Raw genomic sequence first — 13,041 nt, forward strand, 5'->3', positions numbered from 1 at the left:
GGAGAAGGGAGAAGGTTATATTGGAAGTATATAATAAAGTATGCAACTAAAAAGGGATAGGTCTCCTTGACAATGTATTGCTCTCATTGACAATCGCTATAGTAAATCTCCAATTTTTAAAATCTGATATTAGGACCTTCAAAAAATATATATATATAAAAAAAATGATATTCAGGATCGATCAACTACACCATACGATATCTTTCATATAAGATGTTTTGCCTTTACAACAACCTTTTTCATTTAACAATCCATCGGGGATTGTCAACTGATTTTCAAATTGCAGTTAATTATATAGATACTAGTATAGTACCGTGTGTTGCAACGGAGTTATATTATAAAATTGAACATATAGATAAATAATAAATAGCAGTAAAAGATAGCATACACAATTCTTTTTTTTTCAGAATTATTTGCAATACTAATAATCCATGTATACTAAATTCGAAGAAGGAACAAGTAATTGTTTTATTTCTTCATTCAACATTGATGGTGAAAAACATATTTTTATTTATTTATATCAAACAAGTATTGGTTATTAAAACTAACTTAATAAACATGAACATAAATTATTGTCAAAATAAGATAAGTAAAACTATAGTAAATTTTATCATTTTCTTCATATTATTTTATTGCATTGCGAGATTTTCAATCAAGACCCCTTTAATATAACTTAATTTACTTACCAAGTGATATGGAAAGAGAGTTGATTCGCTTTTTGGAGGACTTAGTTTTTTCCATTATGCCGTAGGGATCTGTATAGAAACAAATAAAGATAAATAATAGTGGAAACAAATAAAAGTTTGATTCTATACAAAGAAGGCAAAATAAGAAAACATAAAAACTAATAAAAAGTCACTAAAAAGCAGTGTATTTAATTTTAATTGTAACATATTGTATGGTCATATGTGTGGTGAGTATATTTTTAACAAAATTTAGACTTTTACATGTAAAAAATATGTATTTAATCAAAAGAAGACAAATTATTTGATTGGAGGACAAAGATTAAATATGAAATTTCATCTTTCAATCTTGACTGTTGGCGGATCGGACATCTAACGTGCTTAATAATAGAATGAAAATACTATACATTGTTGTCCATTAATATGCCTAACGAATTGTATTCATTTTTGTGAGGATACGGCTGCTTCCTTTCCTCATTCCAATTTTACCTTACAAAATTTTGATGAATAAACAGACAAATATCTACAATGAATTGATCTATGCCTATACTCCTTATTCTATTGACTAGTGCAAGATTCAGAATTCAGAGTGCCTGTAACTAATTTCAAAATTTATATTATTGCGTCCAATTGTCATTGCCTCTTTCACGCAGTCTATATTTCAGTTTATCTCAGTTAATCTCTAATCACAAAGTCCGTGAGACGTGAAGCCATTATGATGAATCTTTCTAAGAGCACAAATCTTTTTTTTGATAGATTGATGGCAGCTATCAATCGTTCTAAGAGCACAAATCAAAATATGTTTGTGTGCATATGTGGCTTTTGACTAATATAATTTGTTGTTCTAATTGTACCAATGACTGATATAGCACAGCAGTGTGTTGTTCTGATTTGTTTAGTTAGATAAAAATTGGTTCAGTCACTCAATTTAATATATTGAAAATAATCTTTTACATTTTGAATATTATCGTAGTCATTACATTAGGAATTAGTTCTCTAACGGTCTTTTCATTCTTTTTTTCAATTTTTTTTTTCTGGATTATTGACGACATGAACGCGATGCAATTTTAGAACCGATCCATTTTTTAATTAAAAAATCACAAATTGCTTGTACAATGAAAATCATGAACTAATACATCTTACAGTTTCTTGCGTTGTACAGTGTCATTGTGCTAGGATACAATTCACTTAAAATAAGTTTATTGGCAAAAATTAGTTTTAGTTACTTAATTAACATTTTAATTGGAGCTTACGGAGAGATTCAACATTGTTAAAATTAACGGATGAGATCGGTTCCTACGATCTGAATTGAATAAAAAAAATTAGACCCGTTACCCGATCCACTGAATAATCGGGTCAAACGAATATAAATTCAATCAGTTGGGTAAGTTGATCAATTCTGATCGGATAAGAAATTGACACTGCTAATTTATCTTCGGGTAAGGCTAAGGTGCTATGGGTTGCATAGCGACCTACGGTGCTATGGTTCAATATTTGAGTTTTTAAAATTCAAATGGTCGATCCGAACCGTTCATCTTGTTCTCCATATTAATATATGTTGGAGACCAAATTTTACATTTTTTGAAATTTTTTTTACTATTTTTTTTAGATAGGTAGAAAATCAAATATCTGAATGGTGCAGAATTTTTTAGATCAACTGATTTTTTACCTATCTAAAAAAATAGTAAAAATTTTTCAAAAAATATAAAATTTGGTATCCATACACATATTAATATGGAGAACAAGATGAACGGTTTGAATTGACCGTTTGAATTTTGAAAACTCAAATATTGAACCATAGCACCATAGGTCTTTATGCAACCCATAGCACCTTAACCTTACCCTTAAACTTCTTCTATTATTTTTTTTGTAAGACTTGATAGACACCACTGAAGTGACACCGCTAATTTATCACTTTTAATTTGTGTCAATCAAATAATTGCAAGCTACTGTGTTACTTTCCATCCTAAACTAATTAATTAAGTTCTAACTTCACTATTTACATCAATAAATATTACATTAGATATATGAAAATTATGTTCATTCCAATGAAGAATTATTTAAAATAATGATTATGTAATTATTTTAAAGGTGAGGCTAACGCTGAAATCTTTTGAATTTATAAAATTAACATTTTAAATTTATAAATTGATTTTATACAAATTCAAGTGATAAAAAATGAACATTTACTTTCTACTAAATAAAATTAACAAATTTAACATATAAAAACTTCACTTATTTTTAACAAGTAGATTGATTTCAACAATTTGAATTAATTATTTAAAACTAATTAACAAATTTTAAACCTAAACTTACTAACCAATTTGATAAGCGTAAGTGCATATTAGCTTTATTCTATTTTAAGTCAGCCAAATTGATCCCCCTCATCATATAATTTATTTTTATTTGGATTAACGAATTACAAATAGATTAGAAGTTCTGGTTCATGATTTACAAAGATAAATCAAAATTCAGCAAAGGCAAATTCGAGATTAACGTTCCCCATTCAAACAATCGAAGGAATCCACTAATACAGATTACTTCGAACAGTCAGCAATTTGGTACTGGTAAAATCAGGCCGGATCCGGTCAACGAGACGTGCGAGTGCAAACTGAAGGATATTACCGTAACAGTTAGCAATTCAGTTTAAGTTGGTCTCAACTCTCAAGTTCTCACCTACCTTTATCTGGGAAAACACACGTGCACCGACGCGCACGCTCAGAGACGAACAATGGAGTCACCGTTCAAAGGGGATATTCTGAATGGGCAGGTAGCACTGGTAACAGGAGGCGGATCGGGGATATGCTTCGAGATCACCAGGCAGTTGGGTCTCCACGGTGCCTCCGTCGCCATCATGGGGCGGCGCCGTCAGGTCCTTGACGCCGCTGTCTCAGCTCTCACCAAAGAGGGTATAAAGGTCAGACGAAAGGCTTCTTACTGTTACATTTTTAATTTATGAGGCAGGTAAATATGCTAAAGAGAAGAACTAGGGTAGTGAGTAACGCTAGTGCCACGTGGGATTTCCAATTTTGCATCTAATTACTCTTTCTGGATAGAAGTAGAATGAATCAAAGGAAATGAAACATGGACGGATTGCCAATAGCTACCAAAACTTATCCATAATCCATCTTTTTAATATATAGTTGCTGGAACTTCCTTTTGCTGAAAAAAAGTTTAAAAGTATTGAAACATGAACTTTAGGCAATTGGTTTGGAGGGAGATGTACGCAAGCAAGAAGATGCCAGGAGAGTTTTAGAGGCAACTGTGGATCACTTCGGACGACTTGACATACTTATAAATGGAGCAGCTGGTAACTTCCTCGCATCGCCTGAGGATTTATCTCCTAAGGGCCTCCGTACAGGTAATGTGTCAATTATGTGTAGAATTTTCTGTGATGGAGGTACTGGTACGTATTAAGGAGATCTCATCTTCTGCTATCCATTTTGACTGAAATGGTTCTAAATTTATCCACCCATGTGCTGCCCCAGCTATACCAAGATTTACCTCCTAACCACGTGTCACACCAGTTCTCACAAGTCACATGTAGGGGTACACTGGTACAATTTTCCTCAGAAAAAAGTTGGGGCTTCTTCATTTCCCACTGTTCTCATGTCCTCCTTATTATAGAAAAGATTTGTCTTGTTAGGCCTCAATTCTATTAGCAAAAGATGATTTTGTCATATATGTTGCCACCAATGCACCTCTTCCCTACCACTTAAAACCATCTTCTTGAGTTTTCACACCTACGTCTTCTTTTCTTTCCTTTTTCCTCTCTATTTTCTCCGAAATTTTTAAAAATACCATAATAAAAAAAAAAAACCAAATAACCACGAAATCGTGAAAATTCGAAAAATACCCTAGCCGCATCCCCTAGATGCGGCCCCACTTTTTTTTTTTTTTTCCTCTTCCTTTTTCCTTCTCCCAAGCAGTTTTCTGTGGCACAAATTTGTTAGGGGATTTTTGAGAATGAATAGAATAGAATAAAAAAGAGGAGTGCAGTTTTGTCTTGTCTTCACGTGGAGTGCAATGCTTTGCCTGATGATAAAAAATAAAACCGGCCTACCTATTTCTTGGGAGAAGGAAAAAGGAAGAGGAAAAAAAAAAAAAGAGGGGCCGCATCCCCTAGATGCGGTCCTTAGAAAAGGGGTCCGTATCTAGGGGATGTGGCCGTGTCAAAATTCGAATTTTTCAGAATCAGTGGTTTTTTGGTTTATTTTGTTTTTGGATTATGGTATTTTTAAAAATTTCGGCTATTTTCTACTCCTTTTCCCAATTAGAAATTGACAGGAGACAATTTCAAATTTCAAATCCTTACTGGGTTTTATTTAGTCTTCTCGTGTGTTGGATTGTGATGTCAATATTCAATCTTGGTGTTTTTTTTAACAAGATTCAATTTATTACAGAAGTATTAAAATTAGAAGTTTTCAATTCTCATTAGATCCTAAAACCACAAAAGAAGAGAGAAAAACTATAGGCAGTGGAATTGGTTTAATTTTAGCAGCTAAGGGCTCTCAAATTATACTCAATGAATCAATAATTAGACTATGCCTAATCTAGATGTAAAATATGATTTGCAATTTAATAATCAAAAGGGAAAATAATTAGTGTGGAATATGTTTGGCGGTAATGAAGGGATATATAGTTTAATCTTAAGATGTTGATCATCATTTCCAATTAGTGAAAAAACTATGAAGATAGAGAATTAAGGTCAAAGAAGAGAGAATAGTTGAGAAAAGATTCTCTGCTCTCCCAACTTTTTTTTTTATTTTTCAGCTGGTTTCTCTCCCTTTATTAATTCAGAAATTGATGAACAAGGAAGCTCTAATTTTCTCTCCTCCCCAAAATAGTACATAATTAATGTGACAAGCTAGCGAGAATGGTTGTCTCACATGGGAGCTTCTGCAGAGGTCAATCAAGACTAGCTGGGCAGCCCGTGGGCAGCTTAGATTATCTCAGCTATTGAATCAAATAAACTGTGGATGTTTTACTGATGGTCAGGTACCTGGAAGGATATGAACCCACATATTGGTAGTGACCTGAATATTAAATTACCAAGCTGTATAGCATCAAAGGTGCATTTTGTTCTAAAAGCTTAACTAATCCTGTTTGACTGGTTAAGCCACAACTAAAAATTAGTAAAAACAAAGGAAATGGTTGACTGATCTAATTAACTGGTAAGGTTCACATAGACGACTGGTACTAGCTTATGCTATTACATAATGTCTTACATCTAGGTGAAATAGTACCTAATATGATACTGTAATATTTTAAGTGATATTGATAATGTTCTGAGAGCATGAGAAGTTTCAATAATCTTTTTTTTTTTCTTTTAATTTGATTGGTTTTGTTCAGTTGTGGATATTGATGCAATTGGTACATATACCATGAGTTATGAGGCACTGAAATATTTAAAGAAAGGTGGGCCCGGAAGAGATCCATTAAAGGGCGGCATCATTATTAATATAAGTGCAACTTTGCATTATAGTGCATCTTGGTACCAGCTTCATGTAGCTGCTGCTAAGGTTGATGTGTAGAACTTTTTACTAACACTTTTGCATTTTTAACCTTTAAAACTCCATATTAGTTTCCCTGTTTTTGTTGTGAAGGGATAATTCATGTGTATTCCTACAAAACTTGAAATGTCAAGTTCCACTTGCTAGAAAACATACAAAATGACTTGCATACCCTTAGACAACATGGAATCTAAAAATATTCTCAATATTGCTTGCTTCCCTGTTTATTTTATATACATAAAATCGCCACTGCTCCCTTATTGTTCAGTAATGCATTGACCATTAGGGGGTAATGGGGTGATTTTGAATAGTTCTGAAGCTATGAGGGTACAGGTGATACGTCCATGTCACAATCAATAATTGGCATCATTAAATGATAAAGTAATTGTGGAATATATATTGTATTTCTTTTTCTCATCTTTTATTTTCTATAAAAAAAATTAGGCTGCTGTAGATAGTATGACAAGAAACCTGGCACTTGAATGGGGCACGGATTATGACATACGGGTTAATGGTATTGCACCTGGTCCAATAGGGGACACACCTGGCATGAGAAAACTTGCACCAGAAGAAATGGGCCCCAAACTCCGGGAGGAAATGCCTCTTTACAAGCTGGGGGAAAAACTTGACATTGCCAATGCAGCTCTATATCTTGCTTCTGAAGCAGGTCTGAAACTGCTTTATAATTTTCATTCCAATCCGTGAACTACAACTTAATAACTGTCGTTCATGTTTAAATGATACAGGTTTCTTATTTATGCAATTATACCTCAATCAACCTCATTTGTGTAACTAAACCTTATAGACTTAGTCTACTCAATCAAAAGTAAATCATTGGCCAAATTGTTATATAGATGACAATGAAACCTGGTACACTTCTCATGATACTACCTAATTTGATCTACATCTGGCTTATAATAATTTTTATTTTTACATTTAAATAGGAAAGTACGTGAATGGTACGGTGATAGTAGTAGATGGGGGATTATGGTTGAGCCGGCCCCGATTTATCAAAAAAGAGGAAGTGAAGGCTCTCTCTCGAGTTATAGAGCAAAAGGTCAGAAAGACTAATGTAGGTGTCCCATCTAGCAAGCTCTGAAGCATTGAATTATTATTGTCTTTTCAAACCATTATTCTCAATCATAGATTGTGTTATAATTATTTATGAGAGATGCTAGTAAGTATTCTTTGTTTATATGAAAATTTCCTCAACGCATATGGCGATGCAGATTTCTACATCAGAGATAATGTTTTGTGCTTTGTAGGGAAAAAGGGTTATATTGGAAGTAAATAAAGCAAGCAAGTAAAAAGGGATAGGTCTCCTTGACAATCGCTTTAGAAAATCTCCTACTTTCAAATTCTGATATTCAGGATCGATCAGCACCATATGCTAGTATCGTGTAATAGTTTGAATCCTGCAATAGTTTTTCATTTAAGAATCCTTCGTGGATTATCAACTGATTCTCAAACCTAATATATGGTTCAAATATAAGCATGCAATGTATACAAACTACAAAACATTCATTCAGTCTATACATGATCTTGAATGCATCATAATTCACAAGCATGCAAACATTCCCATATTACAACCCCTTAATAGGTGTAAATTAAATTATATTGATAATAACTTTGAGGTAGTAATTTTAAAGCACAGATTGACGTTTTATTCAAAGAGATGAATAATACACCAAGATGTAATTTAAAGGAAACAGCTCCGTACTTGATCCCGATCTCACCAGTTCGCTTTGAATCGAGCGCCATCATGCGTGACTTCGCCTCTATGATCTGATTAACGGCGTCTGATCTTCAGTCAACATGACTGTGTTACTATCCTCCTTCAATGCAATTAGAAGAAATCATCAAACATGCTAGACAAGATCACTTAAATTAGAGAACAACCAATTTCTCTATATTTCCCATACCATCTCATTTGTACCAGACAAAGGGACACGATAAAAACCCTACAACCCAACAGTTGCATGGGTACTTTTTGTACCAGTACTGTATAAGTAACAAAATTGCCACAATTCTCTAAGTAGAACTTTGTGGAACACCTCGCAAGCACGGCCGAAATAATGCTCTAAGCGATATCTTCTAGCTTGATGATTATTACACTGAGAACAATCAAAGTATTTTGGAAGGATAGACAACTTTTGACAATTTTGAGGGGGCAGATTGTGCATCCTATACATCCCATTTCTCAAATAGATTAGAACATAGCTACCTCTCAATGTACTCAGATGCGCCATGTTTAAAATGTGTACCTCCTCCAGTCCAACCTTTTTTTTTTATCAATTGTTTAAAAACGAAAACATGAAAATAAGTAATTGAGTATGAGACCTAACTTTTTATTATTTTTAATCACTTTTTAAGAAATATAAAATAAGTAATTTTTTTTTTCATTTACGTATAAGGAAACTTATAACTTTATCAATTATAGAAACAATATATTTTTTTAAATGACATAACTTTCTAAATCAACAAAATATGCAATCTAGAAAATAATTAAATAATTGTACTACAAAATAATAATTTTTTTGTTCATCAACCTAACACATTTTTGACAAATAAATTAGTACACATATAACTTTAATTGAATAAGATTTATTAAATACAATGTGCTACTCTAAGATATGGAATTAATTTATACATAACTCGTTTAATTTCTTGTACAATTTTTTTCAATCAAAATGAAAAGGAAATTAAAAAGAATAGTTTTATTATTGTTATTACAAATTTTGTAGGACAAAATAATTTGTAATATCAAATCATGCTTTAAGCCATCAAATTCTTATCAAACAATAAGGAATAATTTAAGTCAAGGTATAACTTTAGATATTAACCAAATATAAATAATTTTGATCAACTTAAGTTGAAATAATCAAGTTAGGCCTTATTAACTTTAGTCGACAACCAAATATGACCATAGCCATTAATACTAAAATCTGGTCGATGATCACTATAAATAAAATTCTCTAAGCACAAAAAAGGAGAATTTTGTTTTTTGCGATAATACAAGAATAAGGATATAGAAAAAGGGAATAGTTTTACATGATATTGGCATCAACTCAACATAATTTTCCTAAAAAAAAAAAAAAAAACTCAACATAATAATTTCTTGAAAAGGGAAATAAAAAGGTATGGATTGTGTTCAGATATTGATTTGACTTTGACGATGTAAGGCCGGCCTGATTCCGTCGTCGTCGATGGTTGCATTCTGGATGAACTCTAAAATTGAACAAATAATAGACAAGGAAAAAAGATTAGCTAATTGTAGCTAGATGAAGCACTATATATATAACCTGCAGCTTTTTGCATGTTTAGTACTATATATATATATATATATATATATATTTTTGATGATGGAAATTTGAAAGATAGAGAGAGGGAAGCTTACGTTGCGTACACAAATACCATATCATGAGAGCTAAAATAAGAGGGACGGGTGAAAGGAATACTATTGTCCATATTAACAAAAATTTATGAGTCGGTACAAGAATAAATCTGATAATTATGTTGGAGATGATGAAGATCCACGTCCACAATAAGAGTTCACCTTGCTCTTTTCGAGTAGCATATGTCACGAGCCCATCTACTATAAGCAGAGCAACATATGAAGGAATCACCAGCAACAAAACATATATGTTTTTCAAATTATTATGTATCAACTTATCCAAAACAGGAACAAGTGCCAAAGTTATGAATAATAGAAGCCAGGCACAAAGTATATTGATATTCAGTTTTTTCAGCACAAACGGTGCCTCAGCATTTGGCGCTTCGACATGATGAGGAATATTCTCCACCCTGAGAGGATGTCATAACTAATTGTTAAGCGGATCAAGCTTTCTAAAGATTAATCTAATTGTGACTTGCAATTCTAGAATAAATTACCATGACTTACCTTATGGTGAAGTTGGAGCTGTCATAATAAATTACTTCCATGAGATATAACAAAATGCTTTGGAGGATGTACGAAATGAATTTGGACTAGCTTGGAAGAAATGAATTTATTTGTCATCCAATTTTCTAAATGAATTATTCGACCTGTTAATTTTAGTTCATGCTATTGTAGAGCATCTAAAAACGTCTTCAATAGTGCTATCTCAGAGCATCTAATAAAAACGTCTTCGCTATTAATAAGTGTATTTCAACAAAAGAAAATTATTGTTTTAAATAGTCTAGACCATCCAAGTCTTTTCCTCACGATTTATTATTTATAGCATTTTATTTTTCTCTCAAAAGAATATTGCGTTTTTTCTTCGAATATAGCATGGGCGGCTTAGCTAAGACCCGCTACATCATTTGTGTGGGAGTGGGATGGCACATTCAACTTTATGCGGCCATAAAATTTTAACATAGGGAGACCTATCTTAAATTTGTAGAATTAGTTTATTTCTACGGTACAAACAATTAATATTAGACGTCAAAATCAATTTAGCAACTTTTTAATATTTCAAAACACTTGTTACAAATACTTTATGGCATCATAGTTATCTTCAATCTTATTCTCATAATTATCAAATGAGATCCATGATGACATACTCTCGGGTTGTTTGTCGTGCAAGTATTTATATCTTGTCATGCAAATATTCATACGTTGTCGTGTAAGTATTCATATCTTGTTGAGCAAGTATTCATACCTCGTAATGCATTACCTGTGGGGACCGCTAATTAAGTGGGGGATCACTAACTACTTAGGTAACCACCTAATATTTGATATATTTTACAATTGTCACGTGTAAATATGGATGCATATGCGCGCAGGTGTTAATATATAATATATCAAGTATGAATACTTGCGCGGTGGACAACTCAAAAGTACTTCATCATGAATCTCATTTGAAAGAGAAAATTACGTAGAAAACGTCTGTGACTTTAGATTCGCAAAAAAATTCACAGATTGTCAGAAATATGGGCGACATTGAAGTAAGAAAAAAAACCATAAAATGTGTAAAAAATGAGTATGTGATAAGAAAGATTGTTTAAAGAAATACTTGATATCTTACATATGAATACTTACTATATTAGATGTTAATACTTGCGTGTATAAGTATACATATTTATGTGCATCAATTGTAAAGTTTTTCAAATATAAGTGGTCCCTCAGTTAATTAGCGGTCCCTCACATTATTAATGACTGATACACGTTTTCTTTTGTCTTTTTGTGCTGGAAGTTGTGATCCCCTCATATAATTAATGATTGAGAGATGGATGAGAGAAATAAACTGAATGATTGATGAATCCATATCCTCTGAGGTAACAGAATATTTGTATTTAGATTTGAATCGTCCGATTGGAATCCGGACCAATCCGATGATGAAATACACGAGATTTCTTTAATATTTGTGCATATATAATAAGATCACACGAGATAAAAACTCAAAAGTAAAAAAGGTACGGAAATTTAGACAATGATTGTTGCTTCTACTATAGCAAATTGAAAAATAAAATATATAGGGACTAGAGACGAAGGGTGGGAGTTAAAGCAACAGAGCGGATGCATCACAGGATGGATGCGGTTGCTCTCTGGCGTGACTTCTTTTTTTGTTTGTTTGGAATTGGGTTTGATTTAATGGACATCAAATTAAATTTGTATTTTTGAAATTCAATTCATGTCCGATCAAACAGAGAGATCTATAGTCTAGAAATGCGGAACCACTTCCCTAATATAAATTTTAATCTTATATATTTATTTATTTTTTTTCAAGTTTTTATACAGTCAAACCCTCCTTATAAATTATCACTTATGTAATTGTAATTTAGTGGTTTAAATTTTAGTCCCTGGCCCCTCCCTATTTTTTTTTAATTTGTATCCCTTTGGGGTGCAACTAGAAAATTGGACTGTCCTTTGATACAAATTTCAAAACAAATCTCAATATCTACAATATATAGTCACTGAATTTTTTGTAAATATTAAATAGTTCGATAGCTTGATTTCCAACCTTTATTAAAAGAAAAGAAAAAAATAGACACTAGATCTACGAGGAAATTATATGCATTCTAAAATTTATAGGTTTGTCTTGCGGTTAGAATCCTTTGTACAAACAACTTTAAAATTGATGCAGATCATCTGACGATTTAATGGCCCATCGGACCGAGCTCTGTGTCCACCCAGGTACCTGAGGAGCAATTTAAAAGAACGAACGGTCCAGATTAAGTCTATTCATATCAAACTCAATTCGGTAGCTGCTGTGACTATAGGGGACTGCTTTAAGATTTGTGCCAAGTCAAAAGAACGGTTCTGATTTTCAGTTTGCACCTCATCAGGTACCTCGAGTGATACCGGATTCCATCGGACCACCCCCATTCCCATCTTTTTTTTTCTTCGCTTGTCCCCATTCTGACAATAAAGAAACGATAAAATTGAGCCGGATTGAATTTGCTTTTCTAAGCAAGTGAACAATCAATTATAACAAATGATAAAGACAACGCTTCACATGTCAAACCGTTCTCACTGTTATAGCAAGACGCGGCAAAGAAATGAAGGAAATAATAACTTGAGAACATGATAAGATGCGAAAAAGGTCATGTGTGCAATATGGAAAGAAATACAACAAAAGTGCATGTATAGCATATAAAAAATAACTAACGAATGTCAAGATATATAGTAGCAGGGGCGGAACTAGGAAATTGAGATAGAGGGGGCTCGATGAATAAGCGTCATATAATTTTATTTTATGAAGGGGGCTAATAGTGATATTTTTGTAAAATTTAAAATTTTCAAGGTAAAAAATGCAAAATTTTCAAAGAATAGGGGAGCTTAGCCCCCTTTTCTTACCATGTAGTTCCGCCACTGTATAGTAGTGTTCAATAAACCAGTCTCAAATTGATTTCTCTATTCGTGT

The 13,041-nt window shown here is 32.7% G+C and overlaps 1 protein-coding gene across 1 annotated transcript; it reads left to right on the forward strand.

Moving 5' to 3' along the window:
* The first annotated feature begins 3,274 nt into the window (after positions 1–3,274).
* On the forward strand, positions 3,275–7,432 carry LOC144569894 (peroxisomal 2,4-dienoyl-CoA reductase [(3E)-enoyl-CoA-producing]-like). Its single transcript, XM_078320382.1, has 5 exons — positions 3,275–3,600; positions 3,885–4,044; positions 6,036–6,205; positions 6,641–6,863; positions 7,141–7,432. The coding sequence occupies exons 1-5, from the start codon at positions 3,415–3,417 to the stop codon at positions 7,293–7,295; spliced, it is 894 nt and encodes a 297-aa protein (XP_078176508.1). The 5' UTR covers positions 3,275–3,414; the 3' UTR covers positions 7,296–7,432.
* The last annotated feature ends 5,609 nt before the right edge of the window (positions 7,433–13,041 follow it).

The sequence above is a fragment of the Carex rostrata genome, chromosome 18 (assembly GCF_964058835.1).
Source record: "Carex rostrata chromosome 18, lpCarRost1.2, whole genome shotgun sequence".
In the NCBI taxonomy this organism is placed as follows: domain Eukaryota; kingdom Viridiplantae; phylum Streptophyta; class Magnoliopsida; order Poales; family Cyperaceae; genus Carex; species Carex rostrata.